The 22019-nt window shown below is 40.5% G+C and overlaps 3 protein-coding genes across 5 annotated transcripts; 2 read left to right on the top strand and 1 right to left on the bottom strand.

The window, feature by feature from the left end:
* Window positions 1-2193: 2193 nt before the first annotated feature.
* On the bottom strand, window positions 2194-16151 carry rundc3aa (RUN domain containing 3Aa). 2 transcript variants are annotated; one of them, XM_053338830.1, is made up of 11 exons: window positions 15905-16151; window positions 5992-6119; window positions 5641-5774; window positions 5397-5482; window positions 5005-5094; window positions 4345-4425; window positions 4097-4262; window positions 3850-4007; window positions 3286-3399; window positions 2993-3099; window positions 2194-2627 (listed from the first exon to the last, which is right to left on the bottom strand). In XM_053338830.1, the coding sequence occupies exons 1-11, from the start codon at window positions 16009-16011 to the stop codon at window positions 2485-2487; spliced, it is 1314 nt and encodes a 437-aa protein (XP_053194805.1). In that variant the 5' UTR covers window positions 16012-16151; the 3' UTR covers window positions 2194-2484. The 2 variants fall into 2 exon arrangements, with proteins under 2 accessions (XP_053194805.1, XP_053194806.1); XM_053338831.1 differs by having other exon boundaries at window positions 6004-6119.
* Window positions 8444-11292, top strand: zwi (zwilling). 2 transcript variants are annotated; one of them, XM_053338826.1, is made up of 2 exons: window positions 8444-9085; window positions 11152-11292. In XM_053338826.1, exon 1 carries the CDS (start codon window positions 8644-8646, stop codon window positions 8890-8892), a length of 249 nt encoding a protein of 82 aa, XP_053194801.1. In that variant the 5' UTR covers window positions 8444-8643; the 3' UTR covers window positions 8893-9085; window positions 11152-11292. The 2 variants fall into 2 exon arrangements, with proteins under 2 accessions (XP_053194801.1, XP_053194803.1); XM_053338828.1 differs by lacking the exon at window positions 11152-11292 and adding an exon at window positions 10128-10543.
* A 923-nt stretch (window positions 16152-17074) lies between the features above and the next one.
* On the top strand, window positions 17075-21982 carry rnf113a (ring finger protein 113A). Its single transcript, XM_053338824.1, has 10 exons — window positions 17075-17180; window positions 18236-18315; window positions 18415-18513; window positions 18724-18831; window positions 19376-19485; window positions 19584-19690; window positions 20127-20216; window positions 21157-21250; window positions 21349-21455; window positions 21851-21982. The coding sequence occupies exons 1-10, from the start codon at window positions 17075-17077 to the stop codon at window positions 21916-21918; spliced, it is 969 nt and encodes a 322-aa protein (XP_053194799.1). The 3' UTR covers window positions 21919-21982.
* The last annotated feature ends 37 nt before the right edge of the window (window positions 21983-22019 follow it).

Genomic DNA, 22019 nt, shown 5'->3' with positions numbered 1-22019 from the left:
CCCACCCACTTTGTTGAGATTTTTTTTCCCCCTTCCACTATTGTGGGGCATGGCCTTTCCCCTCCTCCCCTGCAAACCCTTCAAACCCAATCCATGGTCTATTCACTGTGTTTATGTGTGGTCTTCAAAGTGTGGTTTGAGGACCCTTAGAGGTCACTTTAGAAGTTTATGGAGGCCATATATCTATTATATGTATTTTAAGCAGGTTAAAAAAGCCCAGTTTAAAGAGCGTTCATGCAATAACAATATTTTTTAATACTTTCATGTAATTATCACAATCTCCCAATAAACCATGTGTTCTTTTTATAACATATGCATCCAAACTTGACCTTATAATACATTTAAATGATCTGTGCTTTAACTCAGATACACCAAATGTCTTTTAGTTTAAAGTCAGGAGTGTTTTAACCTGTTTACACTACTTTAAACAGCACTTGATATAGATTTATTAATATTAGTGCAAAAAATAAAAAATAAACTCATGAATAAAGTACATTCTCACATGCAGTGACAGGCTTTATAGTTAATAATGTTTTACTTTTACGGTTACTTATGTACATTTTATTATTATCATTATTTTTCTTATTATTTGCATGTTTCATGTTCATATCATGCACTGTTACCACTGTACTGTTTGGTTTTATTTCCTTTTCTAAAGCACTTTGTAACATTGTTAAGAAAAGTGCTATAGAAATAAAGTTTATAATAATAATTATTGTCAACACAATAAACAAACCTCATCTACATTATTAAATTATATTTTTGTCATACAAGGTATTCATCTAGTTATATATCAGCTTCTAGTTTGAACCAACCACATATTAAACTGCAGCTATATAGATATACATGACATTAACATTTCCTTTAGGGTCTATTAAATATCTTTACTGGAGCTCAATGAACTCTCAAGCAATATTATTAAGTTTCACACAGCAGGTGGCATTTATATTATAGTATATTGTATATACCACAGAGCACTCACTGAAGGGCTCCATGGTTACAATGTTTAAACCGTCTATGAATCTTGTGAGGACTAATGATGACTGCAGCTTGCTGGCATGAGGACAAAGTGACTGTGTGGATGTTTCATAACCTCTATAACAGCAGGGGGATGCACTGCCAGCTCCTCAGCCCACAATTTAGGTTAGAAAGGCACAAGAAGAGAGAGATCAGAGTCTCTATTGAACAGCTGCAGCAACGACGCCTTGAAAGAAAACTGGAAGGGACCTTTGATTAAAACTCCATACACATCCTGATTCTGTTATTGTCACATTTTTCTCCCATTGTTCTCCGCAGGGAGGTCAGAGATCAGGGTCAGATTTAAAAATGCAGCAATGTAGGTGGAGAGAGATTACTGAAATGTTAATGCTGCAATCATTTGAGCAGTCCTGATATAAGTGGACCTGACCCGATTGACTAGAATAAGATTTATTACATTGTTAGAAATTAGCCACCTATATTTTTCTCTCTGAGGACCTTCAAGTTGTTCTTAGGAGCTAATGAGCTCTAATGAATTTTGAGTATTAGAAAAATGTTGTCTTATAAAGTTAAACCACTAGATGGAGCCAGAGCTCACGTGTCCTGTACAACTGGTTTTTCATTTTAACATCTCCATTAACCTCCTGCATGGGAACCATTTTAAAAAATCATCCCTTTTGACACGTGTTCCTGTTAATGGACAGTGAAATCCACACAAACAGACACGCGTAATGGAAAAAGGCAGTTTATTGCAACACAAAAAACAAAAATAACTCCAAGTATATGTGTAGAAAGAACATACTGCTCTATTGGATAAAATGAGATAAATGAAAAAGAGAGGTTTGGTAGCTTTAGATTTGATAGAATCAATACAGTAATAATAGCTGCACATACTGACACAGTTCGTGGAGTTTGAAGCATGAATCGTATGTCATTTCAGGGGTGACAGACCCCAGATACCATTCATTCACACTCATAAATCATACAGTACTTCTGTTTAAAAACCCCGTCCTCTACTGTATATGGATACTCTTTGATCTACTAAAATGATCATCACATCTCTCTTTGCAAGTGACTGCATCCAAAAAAGCTGCAAGTGCTGTTTCGGTTACATTTTGACCCCAAAAAAATAAAATAAAAACAGGCCAAAGGCAAGGGGTGCACACACCAACACACACAATACTGACATTCAAATAAGGAGGAAGATTCACTGCATGATCTTTTGGAACGAGGGGATTCACAGATAGTACAAAATGGAGGTGGGGAGAGTGTGATTGAAGAGTCGAGCAGGGGGGGTAAGGTGAGGAGAAGGCATGGACCCTTCCAGCTTCGTAATGGCTTCACTCTCACATGTACAAAAATCCAGAGATGGGAGTCGTGACTTTCCCGCCGTATTTTCACAGATCTGTTGATGTTGGTGGGATCAGGGTTTGGACACGGTCAACGCAGCATCACCAGGCAGACAGGCTGGGGGGTTAAATCTCAGTTGTTGTTAGTCTGGGGCTCCTAGCTGGGAGAGAGAGCAGGGCTGGGTTCAGTGCTGATGTTGACCAAACACTCGCTGGACTTGAGACTAGCCAAGGACTTGGAGCTCGGTAAAGAAGCCAGAGAGCCACAAAGACCCAGCATGGAAGGGGTGTTGTCTTTCCCTACAGGGACAAAAACAAAGAGAAAAGACACTAAAACTCGGCCTCTGATGGCGCATAGTTGAAGCTGCCCACATGAAGCACCATAAACAGCCATCAAGCCTGCCTTTGTACGAGCATGTATGTGCATATGCATGGGTGGCTGTCTCTGAAAGGCTTTTATATAGAGCTAGAGTACAAATACAAATCCCACTCAAGCTGCTGTTGTTATTCTGTAGTACATAAAATAAATTGAAAATTGTAAATGCTTGTTACTTAAAAACTGTGTGTATAATTGCATAAAATGGCTAAAACGTGCAATGAGAAACTAACTTGCACATTTAAATACTGCAGTAAACAGTAAATATGTAGTGAATTAATTGCTGTACCTCCTGAAGTCCAAGCAGCATCTCCGTTCTGTCTCCCATCAGTCTTCTGGGAGTCTGAGTTCAGACTGACTTCAGCAGAAAGTTGCTCGAAACTGTGAAAACTCCTCCTGTAAAGACACAAATATCATCACTGAACAGATAAATACCTGCTACGATGTTCTGTACATGAACTAGTTTGAGATATTTATTAGATGGGATCATATGTTTAAATAAAGTTTCATCTTCTACACAGAAAAGCTATGAATATCAACAAATACAAGTAAAACAGGGACATACTGTACATGTAAGATTACCTGCGGAAAAGCTTGACATCGCCTTGGTTGTTTGTGATGGTCGACCACTGGTTGACAAGCGGGATGGAAAGATCTTTAGCCAGATGAGACGAATCGCATGGCATGAGGGAAGAGCTGAAAGAAGCACGAAGGTAAAAAAAAAAAAAAAAAGATTCAGTCTAGAGATACTTTTCATTTTAGCAGGAAAATATGCACCATGTAATTTATAAGTCAGTAATGATACACTCTTTGATGATGTTAAACTATAAATACTTAGTGTCCCTAAATCTCCACATTTTTTAACATAGTCTCAAAATGTACATAAATATCAATAACAGCGAAGGAAATGTGGGTTTCCTGGTGGTGCTATTAGGTGCTGTAACAGTGTTGAATCATGTTTTTCAAGTATTGTATCAACACAGTATATATTAAATCAGGTTTTTTTCAGGTGTCTCTTCATTGGGTTTTTTGACATTTTCATCAACACAAAGTCCCAGTTTAAACTTTCTGCCTCTGCTGCACATGCATGTATTGTTTGTGAGACAAAGGAACAAACAAATGAAAGTCATCTAAAGTTATTCTCACAGTTGTGCTTGCAGCTCCAGCACGATGGCCTCCAGCTCCTTCTTCTCCTGTTGACTCTGGGCCGTCAGCTCCTCCACCTTGGCTCTCAGACGCTTGTTCTCCGTCTCCACGTTCTTCAGCTGTGACTCACGCAGGCGGACCAGCTCCTCCAGGTAACCCTGCAGAAAAAAGGAGATAAGAGATTTATGTGTAGACGCTTGTAGAGAGATATAAGAATTAAACAGCTACAAGTTAGTTTTAAAGTCACCTTCTGGGCGTAGACGATCTTAAACCTCTGCTCCATCTTGCGACACTTGTTGCTCCAGCTCTCCTCGTCGGTCACCAGGGGGATGTAGGGATGCTCAGGGACGCTCTCCTCACTGTTACTGCTGTCCACGCTGCGCCGGTCATCCTCATCACTCAGGTAGTCGTAGCTACACAGCAGGAGAAGCAGGAGGTTTACAGTGTTGTAAAAGCCCACACACATGCAGTGACAGAAGGTTGGATGAGTCTCACCTCTGGGTGAACTTCAGGTAGGGTGTGTAGTCAATCACAGCCGGGGATTTCCCATCCAGAGTCTCCCCCTTCAAGCAAAAGCTGCACGGAAACAGAGATCAAATAAAAACTTGTTCATAGGAAGATCTCTGACTCTTATACTTACTCCAACTTTTATGAAATGTTGATCTGTGTCCTAAATATTTAATGTGTGTAAATACTGCAAACATATGGAGTTACATAATATTTCAAAAATGAAAAAAGAGCATTTTCATACTGTATGGTGTTAGTGCAAAACATACTTTCTCTCACAAAGTTGGTACAAAACACATTTAACATGAGATAGCACGTTTAAATCTCATTAATATATAAATGTATGAGATCACATGTGGAGTCAAATGATAAGCGGAAAGTCACAGTGGATTTTTAAGACTGATATTTATTTGTTAATTTAATAAAAATGACTATAAAAATATGTGAACTATCTCATTATCATAGTGTGATGTGAAGTTCCCTCTGATCTTAAAAAACAGGACAGAATATATCACATTCAAACAATGTAACTGTACAGAAAAGGTTAAGAGCCCCCATATATATATATAACATATTTTTGTTGATAGAAAATCTATGAATGATGAATGAGCTTGTACTTTTAAACACACTGTATGTTGGACTCTTCACCTGAAATCAATGGCGCTCAGTCCGATCAGCATGCCGGTCAGGACTGTGGCCTCCTCTCTCAGCATAATGGCTCCATCATCATAAAACCGTCTGTAAGAAGAAGAAGAGGTGAATATCATCTCTGAACTTTGAGACATAATAATGATTTAACAGTGAGTCTACCAACCGCAACCTAATGAAAGAATATTACAATATATTTGATGTTCGTAATGCAATGTGTGTGCTTGTACTTTCCTTTTTTACAGTTTTTTAAATCATTTTTTCTATAAGCAGAATAACTGGGGAGCTTGAACGACCAGTCACAGCCACCACGGCTCAACAGACAGAAAACATTAAGGCCGTTTACAGAGTCTCAAATTTCCCACCTAAACTATTTAAATCATTAGTCTGACCTGGTCGTTCTGGTGTCCCTCAGGGCAGTGGACACATATTCAGACAGACGTTTCTCCATCAGCGCCACTCGAATCCATGCCCGGCCCTGCACATGTAGGACGACGTAAGAAGTGAGTAGGAACAGAGGGCTTTCTTTGCTGCTCTATCTTGCACTGCCACACACACACACACACACACACACACACACGCCCAGAGACACTCTCCCTCATGCATACACACACTTATGCATACAAATATCCTTGCCTTGGCTCGTGATGTGCTGATGTTCTCTATGTTTTCTATGCTGGCGATGCAGTTATTCTGCACCTTGCTGCATGCCAGCCGGATATATTCCCAGAAACTGCGCTGTCCGTCTGAGCTGAACCAGCTTCCTGAACCTGGTCCAAGATTTAAACACACAAATGAATCATTTCTGCTCTGACAGCAGCCCTCACTGTTAGCAACAACCACGGCAACAGTATAGCTGACTCTATTATCATATCGGTTTTTCTCCTGAGAATTTGGCACCATGGTTAAGGTTTACAATATTATAAATGCAGTAGATTTCAGGTTATATTGACTTATCCATCCATCTCTTCCTGTGTTATATGTTACCTGTTGTGTTACCTTTGAAGCGGTGGCTGAGGATGTGCTCTAAAATGGCAGCGAAGTTAATAAACTCCTCAGATGAGTCATCTATGGGCTCTGCTGTGTACTTTTCTAGGAGAGTCTTTACAGAGAATCTGAAATAGAAGCACACAAAAATACAAAGGAATTAGAGAAACACAAGGCAGTGAAATCGGGGTAAAAAACTAAAAAAAATCTGCTGCATATCTGTGAAGCATTTGAACTTTCAGTTGGCTGTGAGCTGCATCAGCCGATGAAATGCTGCCGTGCACTGCAAGCAGACAAATGTACTACTGTATTTGAACTCAGCAACAATAGTGGGGAGGAGAGTTTCTTTTTTTTTGGGAACCACGCCATCTTATCACACTGAGGTCACCCCAATTGTCTTGTGTACTGCACAATGCACCCCTTTAATGCTTTGGGAGTGCTATCATGAAAACAATACAATTAACCCCCTGTCTTTTCAGCCTTTGTGCGTGCTACGCTTCCAGGTCCCTTTGGATCTAGTCGCTCTGAGGGACCGGCCAGAATCAAAGCATGATCAAATAATTCCCTCCCCCTCATCTATACATGGTGGTCTGATCTATTTAGGGCAGCCGCTGCTGCAGCTTTAGTTTGGCTTTTGACCCCACGCGATCGCCCTGCTGCACCACAGAGGGACAGCTATGCTGCGTGCATGTTAGGAGCCGGCATCCACACACTGGCTCGGGCTGACTGCCTCCGCTTCGATGGGCAACACTAGTATCACAGAGGGCAAGACTGCCCTGGCAGTGGGAAGCACCTCCATAGCCAGGGGGAAAACCACCGTTTCCATGGGAAAGTCCTCCATCTTCAGGGGAGTGACCACCACCTCCATGGGAGATTCCACCATCCAAAGGCAAAAGACGACTGTGGCTTTGGGACGGGCCAGCTTCAGCCGGGGAACCACCACCACCTCTTTCCGCAAAGCGCTTATGTCCAAGCGCAGGACCACCTAGATGGAAAGGACCGCGGCTAAGTCACCCAAAGTAGCCAAGCAGTCCAAAAAAGACTCTAACAATGAGTGGAAAACCACATTCTCTTCAAGCAAGACCTCCTTTACCAAAGGCAGGATTTCGATCCTGAGGACTAAGTACGCCATCTCCTGGGGTAAATCCTCGATCTCCTGGAGCAGAACCACCGTGACTTTGGGCAACATCAGCATAGCGGTGGGAAAAACCTCTGCTACACGAGGGGAGACCACGAGCTCTCTCACCACTTTGACCTTCACCCATGGGACAAAGTCTGTGTCTGTGTTCAAAACCACCCTCATCAGGGGCACAGAAACGCACAGCAACGTCTACTGGGATTTTCACACATGAATCCTGCACACACACTCGAAAAACCCAAGGATATGTCTATCTGGTCAGTTTTAGCAGGTCAGTAATATTACCAGTCAATAATGTATATATGTAGGTTGATGAAGCGTGGCATGATTCATTCATTCATCACCTGTTTGCACGAGGCACACGAGTGGATTCCTGAATAAGAAAGTGCATAGTGAGTTATAGATCTGATGGGGGTTTGCAATCAAGAGTGAGATTTTTTTTTTCTCCCCAAAGCCACACTGAACATGTTGTGCGTGCTGAGCAAATGTGACAGTGACGAGATGATGATTTGTGGTGTGTCAACTTGGCAGGGAGGGGAAGGGTGAAACAGACGTGTGTGATGCATGAGGAGTCACGAGAGAGGGAGAGAGCAAGTGCTTTTCTCTCTTGTATAATGTGTACAGTCAACAACATCTTTTTGGTATAAATGTGGTACTTTTTTGTGCATGTTGAGAAGACTGGAGTATCCCTGCATTTCCATAACTATTTCTGCCCATATGTTCAACAGCAAACAGCAACGATTTGAATTGTAAAAGTTGATTGATGTAACAGTGCTTATAAAAGTAACATGTCTAAACACTGCTTGGCTCGATTGATTTGTACGGTAGATCTGACTTTTTACGGGATTTATTCTACAATCTTGAATGACATAAAGTGGGAGAAAAATAAAGACTCAGAACAACAGGTGGATAAAGTGGATCATTAAACATCAACTGAAAGAGCCACACCCATGTTGCACCCAAAGGGAGACATATGACAAGTAGGAGACATGCAATCAAAGAACATGAACGCATTCGGCCTTCCTCTTCCACAACCAGCGACTCATTTCGCATATGGTCTATACAGTCGTACACAGAGGCAATGTCTTACAATCAGAGGCTATAGGGAACAATGGCACAGAAGAAAGTGATGTCACCGCAGATTGTCCCTTTTACAACAATGTGTCCTTCAACCGTCCGGTGTCGTCGTGGCGACGGGACAATCGCACCACTGTCCCAGTCCCCCCAGATAGGCTGTGGCCACCTACGGCTGCCTCTGTCCATTCACAGGGACACATGGGTGGTATGTGGCCTTCCAGAGCCCACGTCTACAAGCTCAACGAGTGCATTATGTGACACGGGGGTCGCACTATCCACGCTTAGCATTCTGGTCTACTCTGGATTTGTAGCTGATGTTACTATTACCCCAGAGGGCTTGCAGAGCAGGGTGTGCTGCATGAGCGTCCGATGCTTTGCGTTGAGTGAGCCCCGAACCCTGCCGACGAATCTGGGTCAGGAAGACGAGCTTCTCCTCAATGGGCAACACCAGCTTCTCCGAGGGGAAGACGGCCTTAACCCTGGGCAACACCACCATAAAGAGGGGGAAGTCCAAGCTTGCCATGGGGAACTCCTCCATCACCAGGGGCAGGAGCACAACATCTCTGGGCTCCTCCACCATCACCAGTGGCAAGACCAAGATTGCCCTGGGTGGTGCCTCTTTCAGCCGAGGCACCACCACCACCTCGTTTCGGAAAGCCCTCTTTCCCAAACGCAAGACGCTCTAGATGATGATAGGGGACCTCATCGCGGGTTGGGGGGACTGGCAGAAAATGTCACAAGAAAACAGCACCATGACAGAGAACATATGGACGCCACTACAGTATCTGCACAGGCTCTATTTGGACTGACAGCGAAAACTGGATTAAATTTACTTTGACTTTTTTTTTTTGGGCAACACCGGATCTATCAAGGAAACAGGTCAGTGGTGTCTTAATTACGTTTTCAGACAGTTGGTCAAGGTTTTATGGTTTAATAGATCTTCAAGGTGTTGGGAAAGGTGTGTGGTGGTCATGTCAGTTTGATAGTAAGCACAAGTATTGTGTATTGTGTTGTGGCAGGGATTTATAATCATTTTCATATCTGAGCTCAATCAAATAGATCAGCTTTAGACCACATACACTCCCTTGGTTTGTTTCTTAATAAGGAGTCAAACCTAAAAGGGGATTTTGTTAAATGTGACTCTGTAAAATATCTTTTTAGAAAAGGAAGTTGCAACATATGGAAGTGAAACATATGGTGAAACTTTGGTCATAACTCCACTCATTGTGCAGACGCCCAGTAATAGCAATAAAAAATTGAAATCAAGCAATTCCTCATTCTGTAGAGCACCACGCCTTTGGAAACTCAGCAAGGGCCCCTGGTGGTTCCCAGAACCACTGATTAGCAGCTACCCAGTTTGTTGTGATGTGATAGCATTAAAATCATAACAGGGAGGGGAAAGTCTACAGTTGCGAGAGGCCTCTTTGACCTGATATAGACGCGGCGTTATCTCAGACCAACATTACAGCAGAGGGATTGTAAATTAACTGAAGTCCTTTGATCTGAAGTGGGAATCGTTGGCGTGCCTCAAATGCAAATGGTTGGAGTGGAATGGCAACATGCTCTTGGTACGATTTGACACTGAAAAACAACTGCGGGGCTTTCTGACAAGCTTCTTTTGTGCCCCCTCGCAGCCTGGATCGCCGCCAAGCCCACTCTCAGCTCTCTTTAAATGCCCTCTTGTTCTCTTCTCTCACCCTTCTACTGTACTTACACAAGTGTGTTTGATCCCGCAGCACCACCTAGGATAACCAAAACTGCATTTAGCAGCAGCAGTGACACTTGACCCAAACACACTCCACTTCACACTAACGCTCTCTCTCTCTCTTTTTTGGTTTTAGCTTTCCTCCTCATTCCCCCATCAGCATTTCCTTGACTCCTTTCTCTTTCTTTTTCTTCCTCTTTCTGTTTCTCTTTTTAGTCTTGGCATAACCAGCAGGATCAGATGACTCAGGCGGATTCCTCACTGGCCACAGCATTGTGTAACACCAGCCAGTGGCGTGTTTATCGTCCTGGACTGTCTGGAGGAGATGTCCTGTCCTGTACTGGATCGGCACAAACAGCCAAGAGAATTAAAGCTTTGTGCTTTGATGAATATTAGCCAAGAATGATCATTTGGGGTCGAAGCCAAATAGAGAAAAAAGCAAAAACAAAAAAGGACATAAAAATGTAACAACAGCAGGGTGTGTCTCTCTCTCTCTCTCTCTCTTTCCCACTTCCTCCCCCCCGTGAATGAGCGTCTAGGCAAAGTGTCTCATGGTCAGAGCAGGTGAATAGGGTTCAGGGTGCATGATGGACAGTAATGATGTCGGGCTGAGAAAGCACTGAGAGTGTAAATCAGATGTCGGAGCATGACGAGGGAGGGGGGGAGGGTTAAAATGAAGAATTAAACAGGATGTTGAAAGTGAAATTTGGGTGGTGAGAGAATCTGCGACGCTCTGCTGATGAGAGATGCAAAATGTTTAAGCCGAACCTGTCAAGCATTTCTGCTGTAATTTCACATACTTGATGGTTTTTAAAAAAAATGAGTCAGAAATCAGGGAACTGAAAAACAAGGTTACTCCAGGCATGCATGTTCAAAAAGCGGGAACAAACAAAAGGAGAGTGGTACTTGATGATGCACCCCTTACTATTGTTCAGAATAAAAGAAAAGAAAAGAAACAACACCCACTTGCAGAGGCATCTCCAAGTGATGTGAATACGTATTTGTGTTTACAACAGCACAGATTTATTCTGTACTACTCGAGCCACACCCATCAAGAGCTCAAACCTCTCAGCCAAGATGTAACAAATCACCCTTCCTCCTTTCCCTGCCTGCCTGTTCCTATTTTTTCTTTTTTTTTCTTTTTTGGTATTGTTTACAGGAAGCAGCTGAAGCCACATAACACCTCTCCACGTCCACAACCTGTCAAGTCTCACTCATCATCTTATCTATGTTTTCTTAGGTTCACCGCGTCCACAGCAACAGCAACAACCGTTTCTCCAAGTCACGGATGACGGCGTGAGAGCTGTTAGCCAGAAAAGTAAAGCAACCAAAAACAGTCCATTTTAAAAAAGAGAAAGATTTTAGGAGTACAGCAGAAGCACGTGGCCTTGATTGTGCTACAAAATTAAATTGTCTTGTGAGCAGAGTTCAAATTCAGCTCAGATGAACAGAGTTATCAGGACCTATGCATGAAAATTCCCACTGACTGCAAAAAAAAAGAGAAAAAAAGCCTGAGCCCTGCCACGAGAAGATAAAACCTGTTGCTAGTGGCAACAGCACAGAGACCATCAGATCCCAATGACACTGTCATCACTGTGTCCATGATAAATAAGTCTTTTCATAGCTTTTTTAACTGAATACTTTTGGATTTCTGATTTTGTCGGGTGATTTTCATGAGTAACCCTCACTCTGAAGGCTGATATTTTATAGATTTTGGACTGTGAAACCATTTAAATTCCCTTTTAAAAAAGCCTGTCATGAAGGTAAAAAGAAAAACTGTTCCTTTTAGTTTATAGTAGTGACCTGTTTTAGTATTATTTCTTTCATTATGAGCCTAGTAAGGTCTTGTGCATAAAGTGTTCCCTGTGGTGGTGCAAATGTTTGATCAGGTTTTTCTTTCATTACACCCAAATGTCTTCTGCTGTACATACTGTATGTGTCTCTAATTTAAAAAAGAAGGGTTCATCTTGTTAAGTATGAACAAGGAAACATTGAATAGACGTCTAAGAAGAGAAGTTTCTGTAGCAGGAAAAGCCAATGTTATTATTACACTGCAAACAGGACTGTGAGATGCCAGTTTGTCATTGTCATGCTTCCCCTGGTCGGTGATAAGACAGCGTTGAGGGAACATTTGACACCAACATGTTGACCTCTTGACCCCTACCCTTAAAACAACTGAGGACAGAAACAGAAAACAGCTCCCGTTTTTTCTGAAGTCCTGCAAAAATGACATAACCCCCCACCTCCCCTTCAAAATGAACTGTTCAGAATTGAAAATGTTAATCTCTGTGTGTGGTGATTGTATGTTAAACATATATGAGGGTGAAGAGGTCAGACGTTATATATATATACACACATGTATTAGGGGTCAAAGAAAGGCTTGGCCTGGTGTATTAACCCAAGCACTAACGTTCAGCTAAGCTATAAGCGAGGCAGGTTCGACACCGAGCCCGGATCCTGTATCCTGCACCAACGTGACACCCAGCACTGCTTTAATGCACAGCCAGCTGATTCAATGTCTCTCCGCTTGTGAGACAGTACGATCATACGGCCGTTGGCTACTTGAATCAACTCTGACCAAAAATGGCATCAAGGAAGAAGAAGAACATTTTAAAAAAAAAAAGAAAAAGAGAAAAAGGTCAGAAACACCACAAATGAGGAGATGCTGCCACGCCTGGAAGAAACTGAACCTAATCAATGTCATGTTGCTCATTAGAAAATGGAAAGAAACTGCGTAGTAAGCATTACTGATGGAAAAGCTGTTTGAGATTTATTTCTGTCTTGTCTTGTGTGCTTTGTCGTTATTATTATTATTATTAAAAATGCTTAAATGATTAAACCGGTCTTAGCATGGTCAGGCCAAACTGAAAACAACAACAGTCTGTTTGTTGTGTCCTCGCTAATCTTTTTCTCTGTGTCTGAAGTGTCCATTGTGAGAACTTTTATTTCTTTGCAAGCATGCCTCTGTGTGATGTTGTGTGTGTTTGCTTCACTGTACGTGTCTCTAAAAAATGCAGACAGAACCTTTGGACAGAAAAAAAAGGTACTGGAATAAAAACACTTGCTTGATTGTGTGTCTATTTCTGAGTCTGAATATTGTCTTTTTTTAAAGTTTTTGGGGTATTTTAAAGACAGACACAGTTCAGATTTCATAATGAGGCAGGTAAGAGTAAATCAAATGACCTCGACAGATCAACAAAGGATGTTATTTACTCTTTACCTCATTCTGTACACCTCCACACAATTAATAATCACGTCACGGCAAAGTCTGCAAAACCTCTTACTAAACTATAATCCATTTGCAATGCAGGACCTGTTCTAATGCTGTAATAAATCTTACCAAGGCAACAATAAAACTATCAAAGCGTAGCTGTAATTTTCCTACAAGTCTCTGCTGATGTGTCCATGATACAAAACAGAGGACTAATTATGACATAAAACAAAAAAACACAAGAAACAAAGAGATGAGTTACAACCTTAGTGCAGACACAATCAGAAAGAAAAATGATAAATCTACTGTATGAAGTAATAGTGAAACTGCTGAAAACATGGGTAATGTTTACAGGAACTTTAGGAGCCATAAAGAAGAACTGTTAAGAGTGTCTGAATGAGTAATCTGAAGCAGGAGGAACAAAGAAAAGCATAAGGAATAACAAAGATAGTTCAAATTAATGCATTAAAATTTCAAAATAAAAGTCACTATAAATTATATACTGAGAAGCTAAGATTCATTTTATCATAGAAATATCATAGTAAAGAAATTATTCATTATTTAGGAGAATAATAATGATGAACTTTGTGAAATCTTGCAGATAAATTCAGAGGGATTTTATTCTGAAAATATCCCGATCAAGACTGAGAGTGATAGGATCGCCAATAAACTCATGAGATTTAAAAAAGTTTAATTGACCTCCACTATACTCTACAGCTGAAATTATAACTTGAATTATTGACTGGATTATTTTAATTATATCATTTATGTCATGTTTTTAAGCAAAGACTCACTGGTATCAGCTTCTCAAATGGGAATATTTGCCAGTTTTCACAGTTTTTCAGGATAGTAAACTCAACAATTTAAGTTTTTTTTGTGTCAGTCACACGAAATAAGTAATTTGAATGTCCTAATTTGGGCTACAGCAAATAATGAGCATTTCAGTCATCATTCATTCATCATTTTTCTCCATTTTCTGACATTTTATAAACTGAACACTGAATTGATTATTAGAGAAAACAAATATCAGACCTTTTGATAAAGAAAATAAGGATGGATTTAAGCTACCTTTCCCTCACTTTTCTGTGTCCAATCTGATAAAAACACAACTTTACAACAAATAAACTCAATATAAAAAAAATAATAATTCAGGTCTTAAAACTAGATTTTGACACAGAGTCCCTCTTCAAGTCCAGGCCCACAAGATGGAGGATGGAGGACGTGTCATAGATTATGTAGACCCAAATGAGATGAAGTAAACCTTGAGCTTTTGATGCTCAGTTGTTAATCCTGTGTTAATCCTTGTGTTAGATATATTCATATTCACAGCATGCAGTACATTACACAAATTTCATGTTCATTTAACTCTATATTATGCTTCATACAGTCTATTTAGATCAGTGGTTCCCAACCTCTTGTAAATATTGGATATTTTTGTGTCTCCTGGACCCCTGAGAATAATTATAATGGTAATTTCCACACACTCACGTCTGGAGCTGCCACAATTAGTTAATCAACAGATAATGAATCTGCATCTATTTAGATAAACAATTCATAATTTGAGTCATTTTTTAAGGAGAAACAACAAATATTTGCTGGTTACAAGTCTTTAAATGTGAGGATAAGAAGCTCTTTGGTGTCATACATGCCAGTAAACTACATATCTTTAGATTTTAGGCTGTCTATCACACAAAACAAGACATTTCAAAGAGTTCACATTTGACTCTGGGCAATTTTGACGATTGGTCGATTATGAAACTGATCATTAATTGTGTCCCTATAAAGATCTTCACCTGAGAGTCAGTCTCACAATGAGACATTCCTTCATTTTAGAAGGTCGATCACAAGCCTGAAAGCTTGGAAACTATTGATTGAGATCATAATAAGATACACAAGTACAAAATATCAGATCCAAACATAGCCATATGGTTGAACCGCACAGATATATTTCAACACTCTTGACAGTTAAATTGTCGGACCGTGAAGCCTCTGAAGCTCGGGACTTTGCAGGCCAAACCTCTCTGAACCTCTCAACACTGAATGAGACAGTGATATATGAGATAGCCAGATACAGACCGCACATCACAGCCCATCAGCACTCACTGTACTGTGCTGCCTGAGGGCCACTGATGATGGGGGGAGGAGGAAGAGGAGGAGGAGGAAGTCCTTGCATTGCTCCAAACGCCCTTGTCCCATGAACCTGACTGTGATGGAGGAGGAAACCTGCTGCTGGCTTATTGCTGTCCTACCATGACCAAAAACTCTCATTTTGTATCATTTTAAAAGTGTATTAACCAGTAATCAAGCAGGTGAATGAACCAGTTAAAAATAAAACAGACTATTTCTAAGAGAATAAGAAGAGATACTCTTTAAATGCCACAATAAATATAAGCTATGATCTTTAGAGGAATGCTATAATAAAATGCTACCAGAAAAGGTCATTTATACAGTCAATAATAGAGTAATGCAATGCACTAATTTATTTTCATTTAAATGTATTATAGGCTCATTATTATTTGTTTATTTTCCCTGTCTGCACAGGCGGATGTGATGGCAGGGGTATGTGAAGGTGAAAACGCACCTGCCACCTCTTCATCCCTTCAATTTCTAGAAATCTGGTGAATAATCTGCATTATTTTTTACATTTTTTGTGCAGCATTTCAGTCATTAAATCAGCATTATCATCATCTATTTATTATCATCTGAGCAGCATGCATGGATGAGACACTTTGCAGATGATTCACAGCATCTTATCTTGCGTGTCGTGATGTTTCGCTTTTACCTGCAGACCGTGATGAGGTTTTTTCTCTCCACGCCGACACTGCGAGCAGACGCCTTCTTCGATGTCAGACCCATAGCCATTGCGGTCTGAACGCAACCCGACTCCATCCAGCGGCGGCCCCGGGGCCTCTTTGGGATCCGTGCCCAGGCCAGGACCCCTCCCTCCGCCGGCTCAGCGTCCTGCAAGCACCCACTGTCCTCTGCGGGGAGCCACGGATGATGGTGGTGATGATGATGATGATGCTGCAGGAGGAGGAGGAGGAGGAGGACTGGACTGGACGGTAGTGAGCAGCGTCAAGTTAGACAAGCTTAAATGCACGTTTTCCTGTTAAAAACTTCAAAATAAAAGCAGTTCTCGGGGGTCTGGAAAGTGAAGCCAATGAGGTGACGTAAAGGTGCATTGTCTCTAATGGCCAGTAGGGCTCCTAAACTGCCCCAACTGGCTCCAAAAAAGAGGTGATTAATTTATTACCTCAGTGAATTGCCTCTTAATGAGTTTATGGTCTCAATCACTAGTTTCAAGTCTTCTTCAATACAGCATGGTGTTCATTTAGTAAATTATGGTCACATTTAGAGTAAAATAGACTTTATTGGAGCCCATCAGCTATAAGTCTGACAGCGATTCTCTGGGGGCAAGCACCAGTGGAAAGTGTGATTAGCAACTTTTTGTTCATGTTTTAGGTCTAGTTGAAATTTTGGCACATCTCCATAGACTGATATCTGCATATTTTTAAAAAAAAGCAAATAAAAAGCAAAATTGTCATCAATGCATTTGGTCCATTGTGCTCCACCTTCTCTTGATCTACGAACAGACTGTTTACTTGCATACAACCAAAATCTTGTGCTGCTGCCTACAGATTCTGCACTCATACCTTTCTTTTATAGCATACAGTCTATGACTCATACGCAGATATCTCTTTATAGAAATTATCCATAGACTCAAAATGCAGAGGCTCTATAAATGACTTTACGTACATCTAGAAGTAAATTGAATCTATAAAAATATGTTGAAAACTATGTTTTGACTTTATAACAAATGGATTATTGTAAGTAGTAGTTCACCTGTTGACCAACAGGGGGCAAACATTTTATTTTGAAAAAAGTCATCCGGGGCAATAGAGGGCGCTAAGGGGTAAAACAAAAAGTAGTTGTTTATTAATCTGAAGGGAAGATGGCGGAGTCAGAGCAGCCTAAAGCGGGTCCTTGCACTTTTCTGTTTAAAAAATCCACAAAGAAATTTTCAGGACGAAAGAGAAAAGCAAGCGACAGTGACAAAGGTGAAAGTTACTCTTTGACTAATGATTTAAATGCTTTTTATCAAGTTAATCCGCTGATGCTCGTCACGCTCTGGCTTCATTAGTGGTGCTCAAATGTCAAAAAGACTTAGCCAGTGTTTGTGTGTCTTTAATAAGGACTATTATATTATATACACAATGCATTAACAATTATTTAAAGATTAGACTACTCCGCCAGCTGTGGTGCGTTCAAGTACCTCGCTGTAATTATTCCTCCTGTTCATACTGAATGTGCTTTTAATGTAGGTGATGGAGTTAGTCATTTCAAGTGGATATCTAACACATTTACAGTCTGTTTAGCATCAAATTCCCTCTTTATGTTTCCTCTGTTGAGCTGTGGTGAAAATATAGTAACAAAAAGAGAGACTTTGACACTAAAAACACTGTAACGTTGAAAGATATTTACTTGATTTGACTCATTTGGACGACTGAAGCTTCATATTAGCTTCAGATAAACTTTTAAATACTTTTTTTGCACAGAAGGAGAACTGTACTTACATTGTAAGTGCATTATGAATTACTGTTGTTTTAAAACAGACATTATAAACTAGAGCCTGACCGATATATCTGTGAACTGATATTATTGACCAATATTGGCCTGTCACAGATATATCGGTATCAGTGTTTATGCTGTCTGATGTGTGCCGATATATGTTTTTTAAAGATATATATAGAGGTTGCATTTTATGTAGATTTAATCCTTTTCCCTTATTTAAGTTTAATATACACATAATCAGTAATTGACTGCCTCAGTGCTCTGATGTCACTTTATATAAATTACATCTATTCTCCATTATACATATCTTTGGTAACCACATCTGGAAAAAATGTTTATTCAGTGTATATTTATCAACGTCTGAGTTTTTTTCCTCCCGCTCCTTAATATCAATATTGGCATCAGCCCCAAAAATCCAGTATTTGTCAGCCATCTCTCTCTCTGGACTTTAAGAGTAGCCAGCTGTTAAAGTTTAGTGGTTTCACCTTTACTGGAGAATAAAACTAAATTTCATCTACTTCTTTTTTCTTCTTTTTTTCAGATGGCAACAGTGACGAGGACCAGAGCTCTGTGGTCAGAAGAGAAAGGAAAGACAAACGAGTCAATCCCATGATTCAAAAGGTAACGTAGTATTCCTCATAGTGATATCTGGATTTAAAGATCTATTTGAAGCTTCAAAGAAAAGGTCAGACTGACTCTCCGAATCTCCTTCCTGTTCAGACAAAGAAAGTGGAGAAAGACACCATGTCTTCCAGTGAAAGTGAGAATGAGACAGAGGAGAAGAAGATCACAGTTTCCTACAAATCCACACGCTCAGCGGTGAGTTGACAATTTTTCTTTCATATCACATTTTGTCGGAGTGGCAGAAAACTCACTTTGCTGCTCTGGTGGATAAAATGTTCTGTCTTCTGTCTGTCCTTGTTGTAAAGCAGCCACACTCTCTTGGTTTGACTTGTTTGAATTTAAATCTTTCCCTTTTCTGTTAATCTCCCAATCCCCCCCCCCCCCACCCCACCCCCCAAAAAAAAGAAACCAGAGGGACCAGAGGACATGGGTGCTACTGCAACATACGAGCTGGACACAGAGAGAGACAAAGACGCTCAGGCCATCTTTGAGAGGAGCCAGAAAATCCAAGAGGTGAGACGATGAGACGATGTTATTAAACATTAAACATAAACTACTATTTAATATATGCCAATGAAGAATAGATAGCTGCCATGGTCTTATTTGTTCATTTATGATTAAATTCATGCTATTATTAAAGTTTTAATGTTGTATTAAAGCATGAACAGAATGTTAAAGCTGTAACAATTAGCTGATTAATTGATTAGTCTAGAAACAGGAGATTAATTGCCAACAGTTTTGATAATTGGTTGATTGTTTTGAGTCATTTTTAAAGAAAGAATATCCAAATTCTCTTAATTCAACTTGTTTTTCTATGACAGTGAACTATTTGGTTTGGTCACTTTTTTCACCATTTTCTAGACTAAACAAAGCACTAATCATTTAATTTAGAAAAATAACTGTGATTTGATTTTCTTAAGCGCTTAAAGTAATAAAAATTTATATTAAGCATTTGCATTTTGTATAAAACACTTAATTACACTTGAAACAGCTCTTTCGCCAAATTATTTTTAAGTTTCCTGCTCGCTGTATGAACCGTTTTCCTCCTTCTTAACAGGAGCTGGAGGGCAAAGAGGACGACAAAATCTACCGCGGCATCAACAACTACCAAAAATTCATCAAGCCTAAAGACACGACCATGGGCAATGCCTCCTCTGGCATGGTCAGGTGAGCAGCGAGGGGAGGCGTTTTGATCCCAGGCTTTCATACAGACTGTGTAGTGCTGATGTGTAATTGATTACATTTCTATAATAATTGATTAACAGGAAAGGACCAATCCGAGCTCCCGAACACCTGAGAGCTACGGTGAGGTGGGACTACCAGCCGGACATCTGCAAAGACTACAAGGAGACTGGCTTCTGTGGTTTTGGAGGTGTGTTTGAGATTTATATCACTTAATCCTCCTGTTGTCCTCAGGTCAAGGAAGGACAGAAGGAAGGGAAGGAGGAAGGAGGAAGAGAGGAAGGTAGTAAGGAGAGAAGGAAGGAAGGAAGGGAGTAAGAAGGGAGGGAGGGAGAAAAGGAGAAAGGAAGGAAGGAAGGAAGGACGGAAAGAATGAAGGAAGGAAGGAAAGAAAGAAAGGAGTAAGGAGGAAAGAAGGAAGGATGGAAGGAGGATGGAGCAAAGAAAGAGGCGAGGAGGGGGAGAAGGAAGGAATAATTAAAGAAAGAGGGAAGAAGGAAGGAAAGAAGGAACAGTCAAAAGAGACGGGGTCAATTTCACCTGAGAGGACGACACGAGGGTTAAAAAGTCAAGTCTTGACCTTTTTTGAGTTTAATATTCTTCATGTTCTTCTCTGCTGCTTTTAGACAGCTGCAAGTTCCTTCACGACAGATCGGACTACAAGCACGGCTGGCAGATCGAGAGGGAACTGGAAGAGGGACGATATGGAGCCAACGGTGAGTTCAGGGATTAAATTTGCCTGGGATTTTTTAGTTTTTATGGAAAAAGTTGAGCAGTAGACTGAAAAACCAAATCTGTAAGAATAAAGTCTGCACACTTCAGCTCCCAGTGTAGATGTAGTTTAATGTGATACCAAGAGTGAGTCTTTTTATAATGTAGAATATCTTTTTTTAAATGTAGGCCTGATATTTTGCTATTGTACTCTTTGGGTCCTATCTGTACATCCATGAATTATATAATAATATTTTCTCTTGTTGTATAAAAGAATTATTAGGGTGATATGACTCAAATCTCATCCCCAATATAATATAGGTCATGTTATATCCTGATAATGACATCTATGCTGTAAAGAGTGTAATTTGTGTCACAATGATATAAACCAAAGAGTAAAATATGAAATAGGAGACTTTTTGGGGGGCATTATGTGGCACGCGTGGTAACCACTCGGCTACCAAAGCGCTCATGAAATAATAGATATTCATCATATCGCACATCCCTAATATACACTATGATGTGTTATTATTTTCCTCACACTTATATGTACACCTATAAGTATTTAATGGGATTGACGCATCATGTGATCTATTTAAGACGGAGACTCTGCATTGAGAGCTGCAGTGTGCCGACTTTCTTCTGCCTTTGACTTAATGATTTTAAAGCAAATCATTATTTTATGCTGCAATCTTATATTTAATGCTCTATTCTAGTATTTTATTTCTCTCTTTTTCTGTACTCTTTTATTATTAGTGTGGGGGGTTCATTGTATGTTTCATGTTTCTTTATTTTTATTTCTCAAATTGCATATTTTTCTGTTTTATGTAAAGCACATTGAGTTGCCATTATGTATGAAATGCGCTATATAAATAAACCTGCCTTGCCTTTGACTTTCATTTTTGTAACAGCGTCTGTATTTTCTAACGCTGTGCTTTCAACTAGATGACGAGAACTACGAGGTGAGCAGCGACGACGAGGATTTGCCCTTTAAGTGTTTCATCTGCAGGGAGTCCTTCAAGAATCCCATCATCACAAAGTAAGCTCCTACTTCTCCTCCCTCATGTCTCTCTTCACTGTGCAGTGCCTCGTGTTTAATACCAACCGCAGTGTGTTAACCAGTTAAATGTCTCCCAGGTGCAAGCATTATTTCTGTGAGGCCTGCGCTCTTCAGCATTACCGCAAATCCAAGCGCTGCTACGTGTGCAACACTCAAACCAACGGTGTCTTCAACCCCGCTAAAGGTAAGTGGAGGGGAAGTTGAAGGGCAATTAAATTCCTCAATTACACCTTTTCCACCGAGCTGGAGCCAGTGCTGTTTTTAATCAACAAATCTTTAACCCTCTGTAAATGCCACGCTAGTCAGCTAATCAATGTTAACCCCGCTAGCCGGCTAATAAATGTTAGCCCCGCCCCCAGTCCACTGACGTAATCGGTTCTTGCTTTAGACCAGCAAAGAGTTGGTGCTTGCTCTGGCTCCCGTTCTGAGGCTTGGGGCTGGAGCTTTGGCGGTGGAAAAGCAAAGAACCGGTGCTTAGTCAGGCTCTGACTCCGAACCAGCACCAGCTCGAGCTCGGTGGAAAAGGGGTATATGGCTCCCTTCATATCATATAATCTACTGTTTTCCTTTTTATTTCAGAGCTGATTGCGAAGATGGAGAAAAGCCAAGCTCTGGCAGACCAGCCCCCATCAGATGAAGATGATTAGCTACTCCTAAAACCTTTTTTAACCCTCCCTTCCCCCTTCTGTGTTTGTCCGTGTAAATTTTGAATAAAGTATCTTTTTTTAAAAGACAATTAAACCGTCTA

Source organism: Scomber japonicus, chromosome 18, assembly GCF_027409825.1.
Source record: "Scomber japonicus isolate fScoJap1 chromosome 18, fScoJap1.pri, whole genome shotgun sequence".
In the NCBI taxonomy this organism is placed as follows: Eukaryota; Metazoa; Chordata; class Actinopteri; order Scombriformes; family Scombridae; genus Scomber; species Scomber japonicus.
Note: the sequence above shows the minus strand (reverse complement) of the source record. Positions and strands in the feature narration are given on the sequence as shown.

Excerpts from the sequence above, each read along its gene's own strand:
- zwi (XM_053338826.1), top strand. The coding sequence starts at position 8,644 with ATGGGCAACACCAGCTTCTCCGAGGGGAAGACGGCCTTAACCCTGGGC.
- rundc3aa (XM_053338830.1), bottom strand. The coding sequence starts at position 16,011 with ATGGAGTCGGGTTGCGTTCAGACCGCAATGGCTATGGGTCTGACATCG. Across the intron at positions 5,483-5,640 it reads TCAGCACATCACGAGCCAAG|GGCCGGGCATGGATTCGAGT; the intron begins GCAAGGATATTT and ends CTACATGTGCAG. Across the intron at positions 4,263-4,344 it reads TACCTGAAGTTCACCCAGAG|CTACGACTACCTGAGTGATG; the intron begins GTGAGACTCATC and ends CCTGCTGTGTAG.
- rnf113a (XM_053338824.1), top strand. The coding sequence starts at position 17,075 with ATGGCGGAGTCAGAGCAGCCTAAAGCGGGTCCTTGCACTTTTCTGTTT. Across the intron at positions 19,486-19,583 it reads GCCTCCTCTGGCATGGTCAG|GAAAGGACCAATCCGAGCTC; the intron begins GTGAGCAGCGAG and ends ATTGATTAACAG. Across the intron at positions 20,217-21,156 it reads GGGACGATATGGAGCCAACG|ATGACGAGAACTACGAGGTG; the intron begins GTGAGTTCAGGG and ends GCTTTCAACTAG.